The 20,464-nt window shown below is 45.2% G+C and overlaps 1 protein-coding gene across 1 annotated transcript in view; it reads right to left on the bottom strand.

Annotated features, from left to right (window-relative positions):
* Positions 1–857: 857 nt before the first annotated feature.
* Positions 858–20,464, bottom strand: part of LOC131198695 (myosin-6-like) — a 98,526-nt gene continuing 78,919 nt past the window's right edge. The window contains exons 33-42 of the mRNA XM_058183607.1: positions 15,949–16,132; positions 14,511–14,676; positions 14,048–14,172; positions 12,133–12,441; positions 11,834–12,037; positions 9,628–9,753; positions 8,975–9,250; positions 6,830–6,925; positions 2,632–2,766; positions 858–991 (exon numbers count right to left, since the gene is read on the bottom strand). Of these exons, the coding sequence (XP_058039590.1) occupies positions 971–991; positions 2,632–2,766; positions 6,830–6,925; positions 8,975–9,250; positions 9,628–9,753; positions 11,834–12,037; positions 12,133–12,441; positions 14,048–14,172; positions 14,511–14,676; positions 15,949–16,132 (1,642 nt within the window). The 3' untranslated portion in view covers positions 858–970. The remainder of the gene's footprint in view (positions 992–2,631; positions 2,767–6,829; positions 6,926–8,974; positions 9,251–9,627; positions 9,754–11,833; positions 12,038–12,132; positions 12,442–14,047; positions 14,173–14,510; positions 14,677–15,948; positions 16,133–20,464) is intronic.

Below are 20,464 nucleotides of genomic sequence, written 5' to 3'. Positions count from 1 at the left end.
ATCGGTTCAGAATGTGGCCGCGCGGGTAATAGTGGGAACAACCCGAGGCTCCCATGTAACATCTGTTCTGTGCGAGCTGCACTGGCTTCCGGTGGTCTTCCGGGTGCAGTTCAAGGTGTTGGTTATCACCTTTAAAGCGCTCCATGGCATAGGACCAGGTTATCTACGAGACCGCCTGCTGCTACCAATAGCCTCCCATCGACCTGTGCGCTCCCATAGAGAGGGTCTCCTCAGGGTGCCATCGGTCAAACAATGTAGACTAGCGACCCCCCAGGGGGAGAGCCTTCTCTGTGGGGGCTCCTGCCGTCTGGAATGAGCTGCCTCCGAGGATACGTCAACTTCCTGACCTCTGGACCTTCCACCGCGAGCTAAAGACTTTTTGTATTTCATCATGCAGGGCTGGCTTAATGAAGTTTTTATTGGGGTTTTATTATAGTCTTATATTCCTTCAGCCTTTAATTTAAGTAGTTTTTAAAGGTTTTTTAACTTTTCTGAGTTGTGCTTTTACCCTGGCTGTAAACTGCCCTGAGTCCTTCGGGAGAAGAGTGGTATATATATAAAAATAAATATGTGAAGTGTGCGTGCACATGCATGGTGAACCGGTGGTCAGAATATTGTAAACCCACCGCTAGTTGTAAGTTACTTTTGCCCGTGCTGTTGTTAACTAAGCGAGCTGACATAAGTCGAGGACTACTTGCATGAGTCTTGGAAGTTGTTTTTCTCCTGCGAGTAATGATTCTGACGTGATTTTATTTGAACAGGGGTGGGGAAATCATTTGATGCCGCTTGTTGGTTGGCCTCTTAACACACATTTCAGGTTTCGAGCGATAGAAATGCATGGGAAACCAAATTTGTGTTGCTATTCAGATTTATTTCACAGCTCTATAATCACTATTAGGGCCTCTCGAGGCAAAAGTTGTCGCTAAATGGCTACTTAGGCTAAAATAAGTTTTTTCCCCCCCTGGCTTCCTCACTCTTCATCGAGAAGTTTCTGGAAGAGAGAAGCAGAAAGGAAAAGCGTGAACGAAAGCAAGCCGAGAAAGGAGAAATAAATCACAAATTCTTTGCCACTATGAAATACGCATACATTTTTCCTTTTTGCGGGATTCCCCGGGAGTGGCGAAGGAGCTCTCTTATTATGATTATTATTACTTTGTTGTTTTGCACATAGACTAAGAGCTTCTGCATTGGAGAAAAATTCCTTGCATGTCTAATAAACACACCTGGGCAATAAAGAATCCTATTCTATTCTATTCTATTCTATTCTATTCTATTCTATTCTATTCTATTCTATTCTATTCTATTCTATTCCATTCCATATATTCTATTCTATTCCATATTTTCCATTCCATTCCATTCCATTCCATATTTTCTTTTCTTTTCTTTTCTATTCTATTCTATTCTATTCTATTCTATTCTATTCTATTCTATTCTATTCTATTCTATTCTATTCTATTCTATTCCATATTTTCCATTCCATTCCATTCCATTCGATATATTCTTTTCTATTCTATTCTATTCTATTCTATTCTATTCTATTCTATTCTATTCTATTCTATTCTATTCTATTCTATTCTATTCTATTTCCTATTCTATTCTATTCTATTCTATTCTATTCTATTCTATTCGATATATTCTATTCTATTCTATTCCATTCTATTCCATTCCATTCCATTCCATTCCATTCAATATATTCTATTCTATTCTATTCTATTCTATTCTATTCTATTCTATTCTATTCTATTCTATTCTATTCTATTCCATTCGATATATTCTATTCTATTCTATTCTATTCTATTCTATTCTATTCCATATTTTCCATTCCATTCCATTCCATTCCATATTTTCTTTTCTTTTCTTTTCTTTTCTTTTCTTTTCTTTTCTTTTCTTTTCTTTTCTATTCTATTCTATTCTATTCTATTCTATTCCACTCCACTCCACTCCATTCCATTCCATTCCATATTTTCTATTCCATTCCATTCCGTTCCGTTCCGTTCCGTTCTGTTCTGTTCAATTCTATTCTATTCCATTCCATTCCATTCCATTCCATTCCATTCCATTCCATTCAATATTTTCTTTTCTTTTCTTTTCTTTTCTTTTCTTTTCTATTCTATTCTATTCTATTCTATTCTATTCTATTCTATTCTATTCTATTCTATTCTATTCTATTCTATTCCATTCCACTCCACTCCACTCCACTCCATTCCATTCCATTCCATATTTTCTATTCCATTCCATTCCATTCCATTCCATATTTTCTATTCTATTATCTCAGCAGATTGAGACGGTCAGCCAGTTCCAGGACATGATGCTGGAACGAGGCCCTCCGGCTCTTCGCCACCAGCCGCGCTTCCCTCCAGCCTTCGCCCAAAGCCCCACACCAGGAGGCCGAAGCAGACCCCGAATCAGAATTTCTGTCCCCCTCCGACCCGCACAAAAAGACCCCGAAGGGGGAGACTCTCTACAGCAACACAAACATTCATTGCACGTATCCATCCCAGGGGCCGTAGTTTGAGGACCCCTGATTTAGTGCAATATAAAAAAGAATGCAAATAATTTTTCTGCGGACCGCCAACATTTTCTCACGTTGGTGACCGCTGCCCTAGCGAACCCCGCAAAATAAGAACTCGCCTTTCCTCCCACGTCGCGACTTTTGGCCTTCAGCTTGTTGATCTGGGACTCGGCGATGTCCGCCCGTTCCTCGGCTTCGTCCAGCTCGTGCTGAGCCTTCCGGAACTTGGCCAGGTTGGTGTTGGCTTGCTCTTCCTGGAAAAGGAGTAGAAAAAGATGGAGGGATGTTTTGCGGTGTGCAAAACCTTCCCTTGTTGTTGTTGTCATCGTTGCTGTGTCTCTCCGTCTCTTCGTTTGGAGTCCGCTGCCCAGTTGTGGACACGAGACTCCAGAACGGACAGGAGATCAAGTGCCGAGGAAGATGGGCTAGATGGCGAAGGATGCGGGAAATCGAAATCCTCTGAAGGATCCCTTGAAGGATCTCGATATGATGAGAAGAGGCAGAAGAAATAGTTGTCAAGTAAGAGTAACAGAGTTGGAAGGGAACTCAGAGGTCATCTAGTCCAACTCTCTGCTCTCGCCCGGTCTGATAAACGGCTTCTTAAAAACCTCCAAGGATAGAGAGAAAGAGAGAGGTATTTGAGGGGCTGCCCCAAAGAAGAGGGGGGTCAACTTTGTTCTCCAAAGCACCTGACGGCAGGACAAGAAACAATGGATGGAAACTCATCAAGGAGAGAAGTAACCTGGAATTAAGGAGAAACTTCCTAACAGGGAAGACAATTCACCAGTGGAACAGCTGGCCACCAGAAGTTGTATGTGCTCCATCACTGGAGGTTTTTAAGAAGAGACTGGACAGCCACTTGTCTGAAATGTTGTAGGGTTTCCTGGCAGAGCAGTGGGCTGGACTAGAAGACCTCCAAGATCTCTTCCAGCCTATTCTATTCTATTCTATTCTATATTTTATGGTATTCTATATTCTATTCTATTCTATTCCATTCCATTCCATATTTTCTATTCTGTTCTGTTCTGTTCTGTTCCGTTCCGTTCCGTTCCATTCCGTTCTATTCCATTCCATTCCATTCCATTCCATTCCATTCCATATTTTCTATTCTATTCTATTCTATTCTATTCTATTCTATTCTATTCTATTCTATTCTATTCTATTCCATTCCATTCCATTCCACTCCACTCCACTCCACTCCACTCCATATTTTCTATTCTACTCTACTCTACTCTGTTCTGTTCTGTTCTGTTCTGTTCCGTTCCGTTCCGTTCCGTTCCGTTCCGTTCCGTTCCGTTCCACTCCACTCCACTCCACTCCATTCCATTCCATTCCATATTTTCTATTCTATTCTATTCTATTCTATTCTATTCTATTCTATTCTATTCTATTCTATTCTATTCCACTCCACTCCATATTTTCTACTCTACTCTACTCTGTTCTGTTCTGTTCTGTTCCGTTCCGTTCTGTTCTGTTCCGTTCCGTTCCACTCCACTCCACTCCACTCCACTCCACTCCACTCCACTCCATTCCATTCCATTCTATTCCACTCCACTCCATTCCATATTTTCTATTCTATTCTACTCTATTCTACTCTGTTCTATTCTGTTCTATTCTGTTCTGTTCTGTTCTGTTCCGTTCCGTTCCGTTCCTTTCCACTCCACTCCACTCCACTCCATTCCATTCCACTCCATTCCATTCCATCTTTTCTCTCCTCTCCTCTCCTTCTATCCTGTCCTCTCCTATCCCATCCTTGCAAACTGAGTTGGTTCCATCCCCAACCTTATTTGACAGCCTTTCTTTAGTCGTTAAGATTAGGTATTTCTTAACGTTTCCCCTCCCCTCCCCACGATTTAAAAAATAAAATTAGTTAGTCAAAAAAGACGCTATCGGATTCCTTTCCAGAAACGAAGACGGCTTTCTTCCAGCTTTCAGGGGCTACCTCCCACAAATAAGGTTTGACCCATAATGCAGGCAATCCTCGAATGAGACCCACAGTTGAGCCGGACAGTTTTACTGCCAAGCAGGGCAGTTGTTAAGCGAGTTTTGCCCCCTTTTTACGACCTTCCTTGCTACAGTTGTTAAGTGAATCGCTGAAGGTTGTTAAGTGAATTTGGCTTTGCTTCTCAGCAGGTCGCCAACGGGGACTCGTGCAACCCTGGGGTCCTGTACCAGTCGTAAAAACGAGCCAGTTGCCAGGCGGCTGAATTTTGTATCCCTGGGGGGGGGGTAATGCAACGGTCGTAAGTGTGAAAAACGGACGTTAAGTCCCTTTTGTCCCAGCACCGCTGCAACTTTGAACGGCCGTTAGTCGCACGTCGAGGACTGCCTATAAAAAAAAAAAGAGAGCAATTCTTTCCTCATTGACTTAGCCCCGTCTGCCGTGGTTTCAATCCAAGGTTATCCGGGGCTTAAAGAGATCACGCCAAGCCGTTTAAAGTCTTGTAAAAGCTTTACGGCTGACAAACTCTCCCGGCTACCTGCTGACTTGGAAAATCGCCGGCTTGGCGGATCGAAAAAAGAAAAAAAAAAGAAATAAATAAAAACCAAAGCGCCAGGTGAGCTTAAGCGAAGCAGTTTTACTAAGCGGAGAAACTCTTGTGCAAATAGCAAAATCTATCGTCTATCATCTCTCTCTGTCTATCTGTCCATCTATCATCCATTGGTCCGTTCTATCATCTCTCTCCCTTTCTGTCTCTCTCCCTTTCTATCTCTTTTTCCCTTTCTCTATATTTCTCTCCCTTTCTCTACCTCTCTTTCTTTCTCTCTCCCCCCTCTCTCTCCCTTTCTCTACCTCTATCTCTCTCCCTTTCTCTTTCTCCCTTTCTCTAGCTCTCTCCTTCTCTTTCTCTCTCTTTCTCACCCTTTCTCTCTCTCCCTTTCTCTGTCTCTCCCATTTTATCTATCTCTCTTTTCCCTTTTTCTACCTCTACCTCTCTCCTTTTCTCTCTACCTTTCTCTTTCTCCCTTTCTCTATCTCTCTCCTTTTCTCTCTCTCTCTCTCTCTCCCTCTCTCTCTCTCTCTCTCTCTCCCCCTTTATCTATCTCTCTTTCCCTTTCCCTTTCTCTACCTCTATCTCTCTCCCTTTCTCTCTCCCTTTCTCTTTCTCCCTTTCTCTCTCTCCTTTTCTCTCTCTCTCTCTTTCTCTTTCTCTCTCCCTTTCTCTGTCTCGCCCCCTTTATCTATCTCTCTTTCCCTTTTTCTACCTCTACCTCTCTCCTTTTCTCTCTAACTCTCTCTCTCCCCTCTTTCTCTCCCTTTCTCTCCCTTTCTCTTTCTCTCTCTCCCTTTTTCTTTCTCTCCCCCTTTCTCTAGCTCTCTTTCCCTTTCTCTACCTCTATCTCTCTCCCCTATCTATTATCCATTTGTCCATTCCATCTCTCTCACTCCCTTTCTCTATCTCTATCTCAGTGGTGCAATGTAAAATTTGTTATGTGGGCGTGGCTTGGGGGGGGGATGTGACTGGGTGGGCATGGCCAATTATTAAAAAAAAAGTTTTAAAAGCATTTTTTCTACCGAAGGCTCTGACGATCAGGCAACAGCTGGGATCGTCAGAGCCTTTTAAAAGCATTTTTTACAACCTCTTAGGCCGAAGAGGTTGCAGAAAAAATGCTTTTAAAAGCATTTGGCGATCCCAGCTGAGCTGCGCGATAATAATAATAATAATAATAATAATAATAATAATAATAATAATAATAATAATAATAATAATAATAATAATAATAATAATAATAATAATAATAATAATAATAATAATTTAATTTGTATACCGCCCTTCTCCCGAAGGACTCAGGGCGGTGAACAACCAAATAAAATACAACTCAAACACATACAATATTAAAAACTCGATCATGAGAGGATTTTTTTTTTTACTTTTAAAAGCATTTTTTCAGCCGAAGAAAAAATGCTTTTAAAAGTTAAAAAACAACAACTCTGATGATCGCATGGCTCAGCTGGGCATGGCGGGTAGGCAAGGATTTTTGCTACCGGTTCTCCGAACCACCCGCTACCATCGCTACCGGATTGGGTCTGAACCGGGAGCATTTCACCCTTGCTCTATCCCTCTCCCTTTCTCTCTTCCCCCATCCACGCCCCCCACCATCTCTATCTACCTGATAGGAGTAAGCAGGGAATAAGTCAGAAGAAAAAAAACCAAGCCCAGGAAATAGGCTGTTATCAACCATTTGCTAGTTCTGTCTTTCGTCCTCTTACTCTTGACTTACGACCACTAGGGAGCTCAAAACCGAACGGTCACTACTAAATGAATTGTTGCAAGTCGAGGACTAGCTGTCGGGGACCCGGGCTTGGAAACTCACCGCTTCTTCGGCTTGTCTTTTGTAAGCTTTCACTTTCATCTGCAGTTTGTCTACCAGGTCTTGGAGTCTCAGCAAGTTTTTCTTGTCCTCTTCGGTCTGCAGATCATGAAAAAAAGGAGAAAGGGTGGGAGGAGGGTAGAAGATTAGGACCCTCATTATCCTACGGCATGTCTGTTCTGTCCCCCTCGCCTCCGTCGGAGCGATGACTTAATTAGCCGGCACTATCAGCTGGAGCGTCTGCCAAGTGTCTCTGTTATCTCCCTTGATGCCGATGAGTCAACAAGCAGTACTTCAGCTCTAGTTAAGCAGTTGATTTGCCTGCTACGAAGAGGCATAGCAGCCCTTGCTGCTTTTGTATCCTGTGGGGTGTGGCTCCATGACTCAGCACTTCCTAGGCCTGCCCCACCCCTGCTTCTGTTGTTCCCGCCTCTCCTGCCTACGAAACCTAGGGTCCGGCCAGGCCTGATTGCCATCAGCTGGGTCTGGAGGCGTGACCTGGGGGGGGAAGAGTCAGGGGACGGAGGCCTCGTTATCTCCTCCACCTGGCCTGCCTCTGGCTCCTGGAGCTGAGCCAGGGAAGCCGGTGCTCCCGAGGTAAGTCCTGATGGCCCTTCCCCCTCACTTTCCAAGTCACTTTCTGGCAGGGGGCCTGGCTCGGGGAGCGCAGACACAACAATGTCTGAATCGTTATCATCCATAGTGTCGTTTCAAAGGGCCATCAAAAAGACCGTCTAGCTGGAACTGGTTTGCCAATAAATAAATAAATAAATAAAAATGGGTTTGTAGGGTTTTCTTTTCTGCAGACGTCTCATGACCTGGCTAGGCATCATCATCAGTGCTAGAAGGGAGTGGGGTTTTGTGGAGTGGAGGAGGAGGGGGAGGGAGAGGAGAAATGTGGGCTCCTTGGTGCTCTCTGAGCTTGCTTGTTTCTCTTGCAGATGTCTCATGACCCAACTGGGGAACATCACCAGTGATTGAAGGGAGTGGGGTTCGTGGAGTGGAGGAAAAGAAGGGGAGGAGGAGGAGGAGGAGGAGGAGGAGGAAAAGAAGAAGAAGGAGAAGGAGAAGGAGAAGGAGAAGGAGAAGGAGAAGGAGAAGGAGAAGGAGAAGAAGGCGGCGGCTGTGGATGCTCTCTGAGCTGGGTGTTTTCCTTGCAGATGTTTCATAACCCAACTAAGTAACATCATCAATGCTAGAAGGGAGTCGGGGTGTGTGGAGTAGAGGGGAGGAGGAGGAAGAGAAAGAGCAAAAGATGGTGGAGGAGAAGGAGTGGGAGGAGAGGAGGGGGAGGAAGAGGAGGAGGAGGGCTGTGGGATCCTTGGTATTCTCTGAGCTCGGTTCTTTGTTGGAGACATGACCTAACTAGGTAACATCATCAGTGCTAGAAGTGGGGTTTGTGGAGTGAAGGGGAGAGGAGGAGAAGGAGGAGGAGGACTGTGTGGTCCTTGATAATCTCTGAGCTTGGCGGTTTCCTTGCAGACATCTCATGGCCCAACTAGGTAATATCATCACTGCTAGAAAGGACTAGGGTTTGTGGAGTAGAGGAGAAGGGGAAGAGGAGGAAGAGCAAAAGGCGGTGGAGGAGAAGGAGATGGGAAGAGGAGGAGGAGGAAGAGGAGAGAGGACTGTGGGGTCCTTGGTGGTCTCTGAGTTTTCTTGCAGATGTTTCATGACCCAACTAGGTAACATGATCAATGCTAGAACTGAAGTGGGGTTTGTGGAGTGAAGGGAGAGGAGGAGAAGGAGGAGGAGAGGAGGAGAAGGAGGAGGAGGACTGTGGGGTCCTTGGTGCTCTCTGAGCTTGGCGGTTTCCTTGCAGACGTCTCATGGCCCAACTAGGTAATATCATCACTGCTAGAAAGGACTAGGGTTTGTGGAGTAGAGGAGAAGGGGAAGAGGAGGAAGAGCAAAAGGCGGTGGAGGAGAAGGAGGTGGGAAGGAGGAGGAGGAGGAGGAGAGAGGACTGTGGGGTCCTTGGTGCTCTCTGAGTTTTCTTGCAGATGTTTCATGACCCAACTAGGTAACATCATCAGTGCTAGAATCGAAGTGGGGTTTGTGGAGTAGAGGAGAAAGAGGAGGGGAGGAGGGAGGGAGGAGCAGGAAGAGGTGGACTATAGGGTCCTTGGTGCTTTCTGAGCTCCTCACCTGGTAGGTGAGCTCCTTGATGCGTCTCTCACACTTGCGCATCCCTTTGATGTTCTCCACGTTGCGTTTCTGCTCCCCTTCCAGCTCGTTCTCCAGCTCTCGTACTCGGGCCTCCAGTTTCTGGAGCTGCTTCTTGCCGCCTTTGAGGGCCAGCTGCTCCGCCTCGTCCAGACGCATCTGGAGATCCTTGATGGTCTGCTCCATGTTCTTCTTCATCCTCTCCAGGTGGGCGCTGGTGTCTTGCTCCTTCTTGAGCTCCTCCGCCATCATGGCCGCCTGCCCCGTACAAGAGGACGAGAGAAAAAGACGTCCATCCAGGCTTCCTTCTTTGCATGAATTGGGAAATTAATCCTAAACTCAAAGGCTAATTATTCATGTCAACATGGGTCCTCTTTTGATGCTCCTGGTGGACCGAAGCAATGGAGGACCTGGAGATGTCTCCTTCTAGATCAGGGGTCTCCAAACTTTAAGACGGTGGATTTCAACTCCCAGAATTCCCCAGCCAGGCATGGAAGTTCTGGAAGCGGAAGTCCACAAGTCTTAACAGTTGTCAAGTTTGGACACCCCCTCCCCCCGATTTAGGGAGAAAGAATCAAATGGTCCTCATGGACCATTCGTGGTCAACCTTCGTCTGTGATCTCACTCTCACGCACATCTGTGATGGCTTTCTTGGCCTTCTCCTCAGCGTTTCGGCACTCCTGCACAGCTTCTTCCACTTCTGATTGAAGCTGCGTCAGGTCAACCTCCATCTTCTTCTTCTGATTGATGAGGCTGGTGTTCTGGAGAAAAGGGGCAATCAAAATTAGTGAGTCAAGCCACAACAGGAGACATGAAAGCAACTGACAGGTCCGAACGGTTGGTGCCTTCATGTAGCATGGGACCTATGAAGGTCAAAGATGGTTTGAAACCATCCAGAACTTACTTTATTCTCTCAGAACCTATATCCAGAACCTACCTTATTCTCTCAAAATATATCCAGAACCTATTTTATTTCCTCAGAATCTACAATCAGAATCTATTTTATTCCCTCAGAACCTACATCCAGAATCTACTTTATTCCCTCAACCTTCATCCAGAACCTATTTTATACCCTCAACCTTCATCGAGAACCTATTTTATCCCCTAAGCTACATCCAGAACCTATTTTATTCCCTCAGAACCTACTTTATTCCCTCAACCTTCATCCAGAACCTATTTTATTTCCTCAGAACCTACACGCAGAACTTATTTTATCCTCTCAGACTCTACATCCAGAACCTACTTTATTCCCTCAACCTACATCCAGAACCTATTTTATCCCCTAAGCTACATCCAGAACTTATTTTATTCCCTCAGAACCTACATCCAGAACCTACTTTATTCCCTCAACCTTCATCAAGAACCTATTTTATCCCCTAAGCTACATCCAGAACCTATTTTATTCCCTCAGAACCTACATCCAGAACCTATTTTATTCCCTCAGAACCTACATCCAGAACCTACTTTATTCCCTCAATCTTCATTGAGTATTTTATCCCCTAACCTACATCCAGAACCTATTTTATCCTCTCAGAACCTACTTTATTCCCCCACCCTTCATCCAGAACTTATTTTATTCCCTCAGAACCTACATCCAGAACCTACTTTATTCCCTCAACCTTCATCAAGAACCTATTTTATCCCCTAAGCTACATCCAGAACCTATTTTATTCCCTCAGAACCTACATCCAGAACCTATTTTATTCCCTCAGAACCTACATCCAGAACCTACTTTATTCCCTCAATCTTCATTGAGTATTTTATCCCCTAACCTACATCCAGAACCTATTTTATCCTCTCAGAACCTACTTTATTCCCCCACCCTTCATCCAGAACCTATTTTATTCCCTCAGAACCTACATCCAGAACCTACTTTATTCCCTCAACCTTCATCAAGAACCTATTTTATCCCCTAAGCTACATCCAGAACTTATTTTATTCCCTCAGAACTTACATCCAGAACCTATTTTATTCCCTCAGAACCTACATCCAGAACCTACTTTATTCCCTCAACCTTCATCAAGAACCTATTTTATCCCCTAATCTACATCCAGAATCTATTTTATCCCCTAACCTACATCCAGAACCTATTTTATCCCCTAACCTACATCCAGAACCTATTTTATCCTCTCAGAACCTACTTTATTCCCTCACCCTTCATCTAGAACCTATTTTATTCCCTCAGAACCTACATCCAGAACCTACTTTATTCCCTCAACCTTCATCAAGAATCTATTTTATCCCCTAAGCTACATCCAGAACTTATTTTATTCCCTCAGAACTTACATCCAGAACCTATTTTATTCCCTCAGAACCTACATCCAGAACCTATTTTATTCCCTCAGAACCTACATCCAGAACCTATTTTATTCCCTCAATCTTCATCGAGTATTTTATCCCCTAACCTACATCCAGAATCTATTTTATCCCCTAACCTACATCCAAAACCTATTTTATTCTCTCAGAACCTACTTTATTCCCTCAATCTTCATCCAGAATCTATTTTATTCCCTCAGAACCTACATCCAGAACCTACTTTATTCCCTCAACCTTCATCCAATACCTATTTTATCCCCTCAGAATCTACATCCAGAACCTATTTTATTTTCTCAATCTTCATGCAGAACCTATTTTTGGAATTCCGGAAGTTGACGTCCACTCACCTTAAAGTTGCCAAGGTTGAGAAACACAGCCAACGTGAGTCTTTTCCTAAAACGTGCACCCTTCAGGCCCTGCAGTTGTCTGAACAGGCTCTGAATAGCTTCTCCAGGGTTCTGTCTGTGGTTCTTAGCAAACCAGATTCAAAGAAACCTGGAGAAGAATAAGCTGGCTTCTCCTCACCTGAGAATGGAGGAGCTGGACCCTCTCACTGGCCTCCGTCAGCTCCTGTTCTGCCAGTTTCCGCCCACGCTCCGTCTGCTCCAATACGCTACGTAGCTCTTCCAGCTCAGCCTGCAGCAGCGTATTCCGTCTTTCCACGATGGCGATGTTCTCCTTCAGGTCCTCATTGGCTCGAAGGGCATCATCCAGTTGAATCTGAGTGTCCTGGGCCATCAAAGACACACAGCTTGGAGCAAATCTATTGACCCCGAAAACGAGGGATGAACGAGGAAGATCTGAAGGTCTCCATATCTCCTTACCTTGAGGTGGGCATGAGCGATCTTGAGGTGCTTCTGAACTTCGGCGGCCACCCGATTCGCTTGACTGAGCTGGATCTCCATGTCGTTGAGGTCGCCCTCCATCTTCTTCTTGATCCTCAAGGCCTCATTGCGGCTGCGGGTCTCCGCATCCAGGGAAGCTTGGAGCGAGTCCACCGTCCTCAGATGATTCCGCTTGGCCTGCTCCATCTCCTCGTCCTTCTCGGTCAACTTGCGTTCAATTTCGGCCTTGATCTGGTTGAACTCCAGCTGAGCTCGGAGGATCTTGCCTTCCTCATGTTCCAGAGAGGCCTGAGGAGTCAAGGAATTATGGGAATCAATCAATCAATCAATCTTTATTACACTCAACAGACCAGCAAAGAATTATGGGTAAAATGGTGAAAGTGAAGAAGAATAGTATTAAGACCTGAAAGCTTTCTTAGTTCTAGATTGGTTCTCAGGGACAGAACCAACTTAGAACTAAGGAGAAATTTCCTGACAATGAGAACAATTAATCAGTGGAACGACTTGCCTCCAGAAGTTGTGGGTGCTCCAACCCTAGAAATTTTAAAGAAGGGATTGGACAACCATTTGTCTGAAATGATATAGGGTTTCCTGCCAGAGGAGGGGGTTGGACTAGAAGACCTCCAAGACCTCTTTCAACTCTGTTATTCTGTTTTATTAAAATTAGCTCAAATTAGAGTCGCTTACTTGCTAATGGACGAAGGCTTTATGAGTTAGCAGCTTCCTTCTTTGTCCTTTTTTTTCTAAAATTCCACTTATTTTTTTATTGAAATCTGGGTTATGGTATCAGTGTGATATTCTTGCAGTGTTTTTATGTTATTTTTTTAAAGACAATCTTGATTTGCAGTCCTGTTTTCTTTTACAAGACAATAGAAGCAGAAAACCTCACAGAGAAAGCACCCTGGAAATGCTTAGCTCTCCTGTGCCTTTAATTAAATGCTTCCTATTCCAGATTCTGTTTTGTCCTGTTTAGCTCTTTTGTGCCTTTAATGCTCTGTTCCAGATTCTGTTCTGTTCTGTCTTGCTCTTTTGTGCCTTTAATTAAGTAAATGCCTCATGTTCCAGATTCTGTTCTGTTTAGCTGTTTTGTGCCTTTAATTAAGTGCTTCCAGTTCCAGATTCTGTTCTGTGTGTGTCTAGCTCTTCTGTGTCTTTAATTAAACATATAATAAGTTTTTAAATTTATGTTTTAATTGTAAATTGTCTTTGTTTTATATTGGCTGTGAACCGCCCTGAGTCCTTCGGGAGAAGGGCGGTATAAAAATCTAATAAATAATAATAATAATAATAATAATAATAATAATAATAATAATAATAATAATAATAATAATAATAATAATAATAATAATAATAAAAATGCTCTGTTCCAGATTCCGTTCTGTTCTGTTTAGCCCTTTTGTGTCTTTAAATTATTATTTTTTTGCATTTATATCCCGCCCTTTTCCGAAGACTCAGGGCGGCTTACACTATGTTAGCAATAAATTAAATGCATTAAATGCCTCATGTTCCAGATTCTGCTCTGTTCTGTCCTTGTTCCAGGTTCTGTTCTGTTTAGCCCTTTTGTGCCTTTAATTAAGTGCTTCCTGTTCCAGGTTCTGTTCTGTTCTGTCTAGCTCTCCTGTGCCTTTAACTAAATCCCTCTTGCTCCATATTCTGTTCTGTTTAGTTCTTTTGTGCCTTTAATTAAGTGCTTCCTGTTCCAGAATATTGCCTCTCCTTCAGGATAGATGAGACCAGTGAGTAAAGCTGCTTGTCTGTTTCTGTTCCCACCTGGGAAGGGACTCTACGATCCTGCTTCAGATGCTTTAAATGGCTTTTACAGTGAAATAGGAGAGACATCAGCTAGGGAAAAACCTTGGGAGTTTTAGGAAAGGTAAGCAGGATAACACCTCACCTCTGCCTCTTCCAGAGCTGCTTGTAAGTCCACTTTCTCAGACTCCAGCTGCTTCTTCACTTTTTCCAGCTCATGCATACTTTTGGCCCCTTGGCTCAGCTGTTCGGTGAGATCCGAAATCTCCTCTGGGGATAGAGGTGGAGAAGAAAGAGATTCCGGCCACGCTCCGGTGAGGAGAGGAGGAGGAGGACATGGAAGGGATCAGTGGTGGGTTTCTACTGGTTCGTCCCGGTTCGTGCGAATCAGTAGTGGTGGTGGCGAGAGGCTCCACCCACCCGCCCGGATGTCATCATGGATGTTCTGCACATGCACAGAAGTGCTGCCTGCGCACGCTCACAGTTCCGAATCGGTAGTGAAGGTAAGTGAACCCCTCTACTGGAAAGGATGTCCCTCAACATCTGGCACCCCCAAGCAAGGAGGCTTTGAGGAGTCACCTCTGCCACCTGCTCCCAGCTCAACCCACCTTGCAAGTTCTTGTTCTCTCTTCTTAAGGTCTCTAGGAGTTCCAGGGACTCCTCGTAGGCGTTCTTCAGCTTGAAGAGCTCTGTGCTGAGGGAACGGGACTCCTTCTGGGATGCCTCCAGCTCCGCCTGAGATTCTTCGTTCTTCTGCTTCCATTCGGAGAGGATCTGAGGGGGCAGAAGGGGAGGAAGGCAAAAGAGTCGGTTTCTTCTTTTTCTTTTGTCTCCTTTCTTTCTCCTTCCCCTTTTCCTCCTCCACCTCCCTCTCCTCTTCCTCCTCCTCTTCCTCCTCCCCTTTCCCTTTCATCCTCTTCCCTTTCCCTTTCTCTTTCCCTCCTCCCCTCCTCCCCCTCCTTCCCTTCCACTTCCCCTCCTGTTTCTCTTTTCTTTTGCCTTCTTCTTCTCTTCCTCCTCCTCCCCTTCTCCTTTCATCCTTCTCCTTCTCTTCCCTCTTGTCTTTCCCTCCTCCCCCTTCCCCTTCTTCTTCCCCTCTTCTTTCTCTTCTTTTCCTTCCCCTCCCTCTTCTCGTCCTTCTTCTCCTTTCATCCCACTCCTTCCCTTTCTTTTTCTCTTCTCTTCCCCTCCTCCTCCTCCATTTCCACTTCCCTTCTTCTTTATCCTCTTTTCCTCCTCCTCCTCCACTCTTCCTCTTCCCCTTCTCCTCCCTTTCTCCTTTCACCCTACACCCTCTCTTCTCTTCTCTTCTCTTCCCTTCCCTTCCCTTCCTTTTTCTCTTCTCTTCCCCTCCTCCTCCCTTTCCACTTCCCTTCCTCTTTATCCTCTTTTCCTCCTCCTCCTGCTCCTCCTCCTCCCCCTTCTCCTCCCCTTCTCCTTTCACCCTACACCGTCTCTTCTCTTCTCTTCTCTTCTCTTCTCTTCTCTTCTCTTCTCTTCTCTTCTCTTCTCTTCTCTTCTCTTCCCTTCCCTTCCTTTCTTTTTCTCTTCTCTTCCTCCTCCTCCCCTTCTACTTCCCCTTCTCTTTCTCCTCTTTTCCTTCTCCTCCTCCTTCTCTTCCTCCTTCTCCTTTCACCCTACACCTTCTCTTCTCTTCCCTTTCTTTTTTGTCTTCTCTTCCCCTCCCCTTTTCCTTGTCCTTCTCCTCCACTTCTCCTTTCATCCTTCCCTTTCCTTTTCCCTTTCCCCTCCCCCCACCAAATAAATACAGGTAGTCCTCAACTTACGACAATAATTTCTGTTGATAAATGATGTAGTCTAAAGTCTGGCTGCACTGCTTAGTGACAGCAATCCCTGAAGTCCTGAACTAAATCCTACAGACAAGGCACAAGGCAATTTCCTGGTGGCTTCCCACAACCAAAGTCATTGGGGAAGACAGCAGGAAGTACCAAATCCCAGACGCACTGGCAATCGAATGCCTCCAACTGAACTGGAGCAGCAGCCTCCTCCATGAGACTGGAGAGAGATGGTCTCCGTGAACCTCACCTTGTCAAAGTTCCTTTGCTTCTTGTCCAGGGCAGCTGCGGCTGCATTCGAGCGCTCCACGTCCACCATGAGATCTTCAATCTCATTCTGCAGGCGGTGTTTGGTCTTCTCCAGCGAGGAACACTTGGCGTTCACCGCTTCCACTGCTTCCTCAGCCTCCTGCAGCCGCTGGGCCAGCTTCTTCCTGGCACATGAGGACAACCAAGAGAAGGTCACCCCTGGAAGAGGCCTCCTTCTTTCCACAGCTGATGGGGAAAGGGCAGAGGTGGTATTCAGCTGATTCTGACCGGTTCTGGCGAACCGGTGGCAGAAATTTTGAGTAGTTCAGAGAAACGGTAAATACCACCTCTGGCTGGCCCCGCCCCTGATCTATTTGCTGCCTCCTGAGTCCAAGCTGACCGAGGCCCAGCTGATTGGCTAGGTGTTCTTTTGTTGTCCTGCACAGGAGAATGGAGCTGGAAAGCAGGTTAGTGGAGTGGGGTGGGAATGGAGATTTTGCAGTATCCTTCCCCTGCTAAGCCCACCAAACCACGCCCACCAAGTCATGCCCACAGAACTAGTAGTAAAAAATGTTTGAATCCCACCACATGGAATGGGAATCTCCCTGTCATGTCCCACTCCCCCTCCGACGCCCGGGTCTAGGAAGTACGTATCAAGCGTGGCAACGAAGCCTCTGCAGCTTGTCAAATTCCTTCGAGGTTTATCAGGGCAGGCAGGAGTCCAAGTTGTGACTTCAGCGATAGAGTCCGATAGCAGCAAACTAGATGAGACTTTCCTTGACTCAAGGTTGGCATGCCAAAAGCAGGTCCTTTATATAGCTGTGGGGTGTGGCTCCATGACTCAGCATTTATCCAGGCCTGCCCCTCCCTTCCTTCTGCTGGCATCGCCTCTCAGATCTCCAGAAGCGAGGATCCTCCCACTTTGAATTCTCTTCAGCTGGATCTGCTGTCAGTAATTCCAGCACGTGGCTGGCTTCCTGCTCACACGCTGTAGGAGTGAAGTTTATCGGGCTTATCTGTTCACTCCTGACCTCCTCTCCGGGCATGGGACCAGGGCCAGGGGCTGGAGGCGTGACAGGCCGTTCATCCTCATTATCAGACTCGGAGTCTGATAACAGGCCCGGGTGGAGACGGGAGGGGCCCAGCTGAGGAGAGGAGGGAGGACGAGGCACAACAATCACATTCTTCTCTAGATGACCGCGAGTGGCTAGCCAGCTCCAACTGGTCACCTCGTGCTTTGCGATAGATTTGTAAATAAGATGGAAAAACCACACAAGGATGGGGATACAATTTGGGCCTGGAGGACCTTTTGCTCATTTTGACTCCGAAGGTCACAGATAAGCTTCTGGCCCTCAAAACCAGGATGTTCCCCCAGCAAAACCATCCCTGCCCACCTACCTTGGTGTTTTTAAATGGGGAAATTTCCTCCAACCAACAAGCTTTTTGCTCGTCTTATACGCTGCCGAGTTCAAATATAACCCGAGCCAAAAGCTTCTTCATTAGAGGACGCAACGGTCAAAAGAGACGCCCGGGGTCTTGAGGGGAGGGGTGGAGACGACATAGGAAGGGAGGAGGGAGGAGAAACGTAAAATATGGGGTCCATGTTTATGAGGGACAAAGATATGGAGGCCAGAAGCTCCGAACAGGTCCCAAACGAGGGTCAAATGTCCTTCAAATAGCGCAATCTCATCCTGGAGATGTCATCAAAACACACAGTACTCCAGGTAGAAAACGTCGACATCTATATGCCCTTCCCAAATCAATTTTGGCTACAGGTAGTCCTTGATTTTCAACCGTTCGTTGAATGACCTCTCGAAATGATGACTATGTTGAAAGACATAAACGCCCGACAATTGCTCCTCACACACTTACGACGGTCAGATTCCCTGAGGTCCCAGGATCAAAATTCAGGCGCTTGTCAATAGGCCTGCTGGGATGGGCTGCTGGGGATTCGCAGGGGTTTGGGAGAACCTCTAGCTAAGATTCTGGGAAGTTCGGAGAACCCCCAAATCCCACTCCTGGCTGGCTCCACTCACCCCACCCCCCCTTCCCAGGAGTCCCCACACGTCCCGTTTTGGATGCAGGTAAGTGTAAAGCGCACACGGAGGCTCGTGGAGGGTGAAAAAAGGCCCTACCAGAAGTCCGGGAAGGCCAGAAATGGGCCCATTTCCAGTCCCCAGAGGGCCTCCAGAGCTGGGGAGGCAGTTTTTGCCTTCCCGGGGGCTCAAGGAAAGCCTCTGGAGCCTGGGGAGGGCAAAAACGCTCCCTGCCATGGTGCAGGAGGCCGACTAGCCATGCCCACCCAGCAAACAGGCAGAGAACCCCTTGCTAAAATTTTTGGAGCCCACCCCTGCTGGCATGTATGTATGTATGTATGTATGTATGTATGTATATATATATATATATATATATGTGTGTGTGTGTGTGTGTCTGTGTGTGTGTGTGTGTGTATATGTAGGTCTTGGCATATTCAGGTCTTTTCCTGTGTAAGGTTGAGAGTATTTTGGCAACGTTTCAACCAGGTCTCACTCATCATCTTCAGGCTGGTGTCTTCGGCTTTGTGCTTCTCGAGCAAAGAGAAGCATGAAGCCGAAGACACCAGCCTGAAGATGATGAGTGAGACCTGGTTGAAACGTCACCAAAATACTCTCAACCTTACACGGGAAAAGATCCGAAAATGCCAAGACCTACATACCTATACCCGTGAAAACCTACCTACGAATATATATATATATATATATATATTATATATATAAATATATAATATATTTGTTATATATTATATATATATTTGTTTTCTGAGATTTTCGCAGGTGTTTGTATGTAGGTCTTTGGTTATTCGGGTTTTCTCCCGCGTAAAATTGGAAGTGTCTTGGCAACGTTTCGACGAAGTCTCATTCGTCATCTTCAGGCTTCAGCTTCGTGCTTCTGGGAGCAATGTGTGATCGCAGCTGTCTCTTCCTTTTATTTATTTATTTATTTATTTATTTATTTATTTGATTTTTATACCGCCCTTCTCCCGAAGGACTCAGGGCGGTGTACAGGCAGAATAAAACAACAATACAAAATACAATTAAAATGCAATATAAAAAACTTATTTAAATTAGCCTGAAAATTTAAAAATTTACCATACACTAAAAAAACCCCATTTAAAATTAATAAAATTTGACATTTAAGCCATCCCCTGATTGGCTGGGGATGTGTCCTATTTGGGTGGGGGCTTGGTTGTGCCAATCAGAGCACAAAAAAACCCAATCAGAGCACAAAAAAGCCCTCATCCAATCAGAGCACAGCCAAGCTCCCACCCAATCAGTTCAAACCCCTTCTAGCAGTTAAAAGGAAGAAACAGCTGCGATCACACATTGCTCCCAGAAGCATGAAGCTGAAGCCTGAAGATGACGAATAAGACTTCGTCGAAACGTCGCCAAGACACTTCCAATTTTACGCGGGAGAAAACCCGAATAACCAAAGACATATATATATATGTTTATTATATATATTTGTTATATATATATATTATTATATATATTATATATATTTGTTTTCTGAGGTTTTCACGGGTGTTTGTATATAGGTCTTTGGTTGTTCGGGTTTTCTCCCGTGTAAAATTGGAAGTGTCTTGGCGACGTTTCGACGAAGTCTCATTCGTCATCTTCAGGCTTCAGCTTCATGCTTTTAGGTGTTGTTCATCAGCTAAGCATTTTGTTCTGGAGATGAGTGTCTTGGCTACGGAGTTGATCTGTGCTGGGTGGTGGTGTGAGAGTGCGTGCAGATAGCGGTTTGTGTGTGTTTTCTTCTGGTAGATGGTGTGTCCTAGGGAGCCATTGGGTTTTCTGTAGACTAAGACATCCAGGAAGGGAAGTTGGTTATTAATTTCTGTTTCCATGGTGAACTGTATTTTGGGGTGTAGGCTATTGAGGTGTGTGAGGAAGTTGTCAAGTTTTTCTTTCCCGTGTGGCCCGATTATGAAGGTATCGTCTACATATCTGAGCCAGAGTTTGGGTTTGTGATCAGATTTTTCTAGAGCTTGGGTTTCAAAGTGTTCCATGTAGAGATTGGCAATGACAGGTGAGAGGGGTGATCCCATGGGTGCTCCTTCTACTTGTTTGTATTTTTGTCCATTATAGATGAAGTATGTGTTGGATAGGCAGTGGTTGGTCAGATCTAGGATGTGCTTGGGGGGGTTATATTTGTTTTGGATAGCTGTCAAGGCTTCTTTGATGATGCTTAGCTGATGAACAACACCTTAGCTGATGAACAACACCTAAAACCCGAACTAGACACTCTCACTAACGTACTAACATCCAATGGATTCCAAAGAAATAAGATTACCAAGCTAATCCAAAAAGAACCCCCCACTAAAATCCAAGACAGAGAACAAGAAAACGGCACAGCCCTCCTCTCATATATAAAAGGCACCACAGACAGAATCAGCAAGATCCTCCACAAACACAACATCAAGACAGCATTCTGCACAAACAGAAAAATATCCACCATCCTAAGAAACCCCAAAGACA

Source organism: Ahaetulla prasina, chromosome 4 (genome assembly GCF_028640845.1).
Source record: "Ahaetulla prasina isolate Xishuangbanna chromosome 4, ASM2864084v1, whole genome shotgun sequence".
NCBI lineage: Eukaryota > Metazoa > Chordata > Lepidosauria > Squamata > Colubridae > Ahaetulla > Ahaetulla prasina.
The sequence above is the reverse complement of the archived record's forward strand: the minus strand, read 5'-3'. Positions and strand labels throughout refer to the sequence as shown.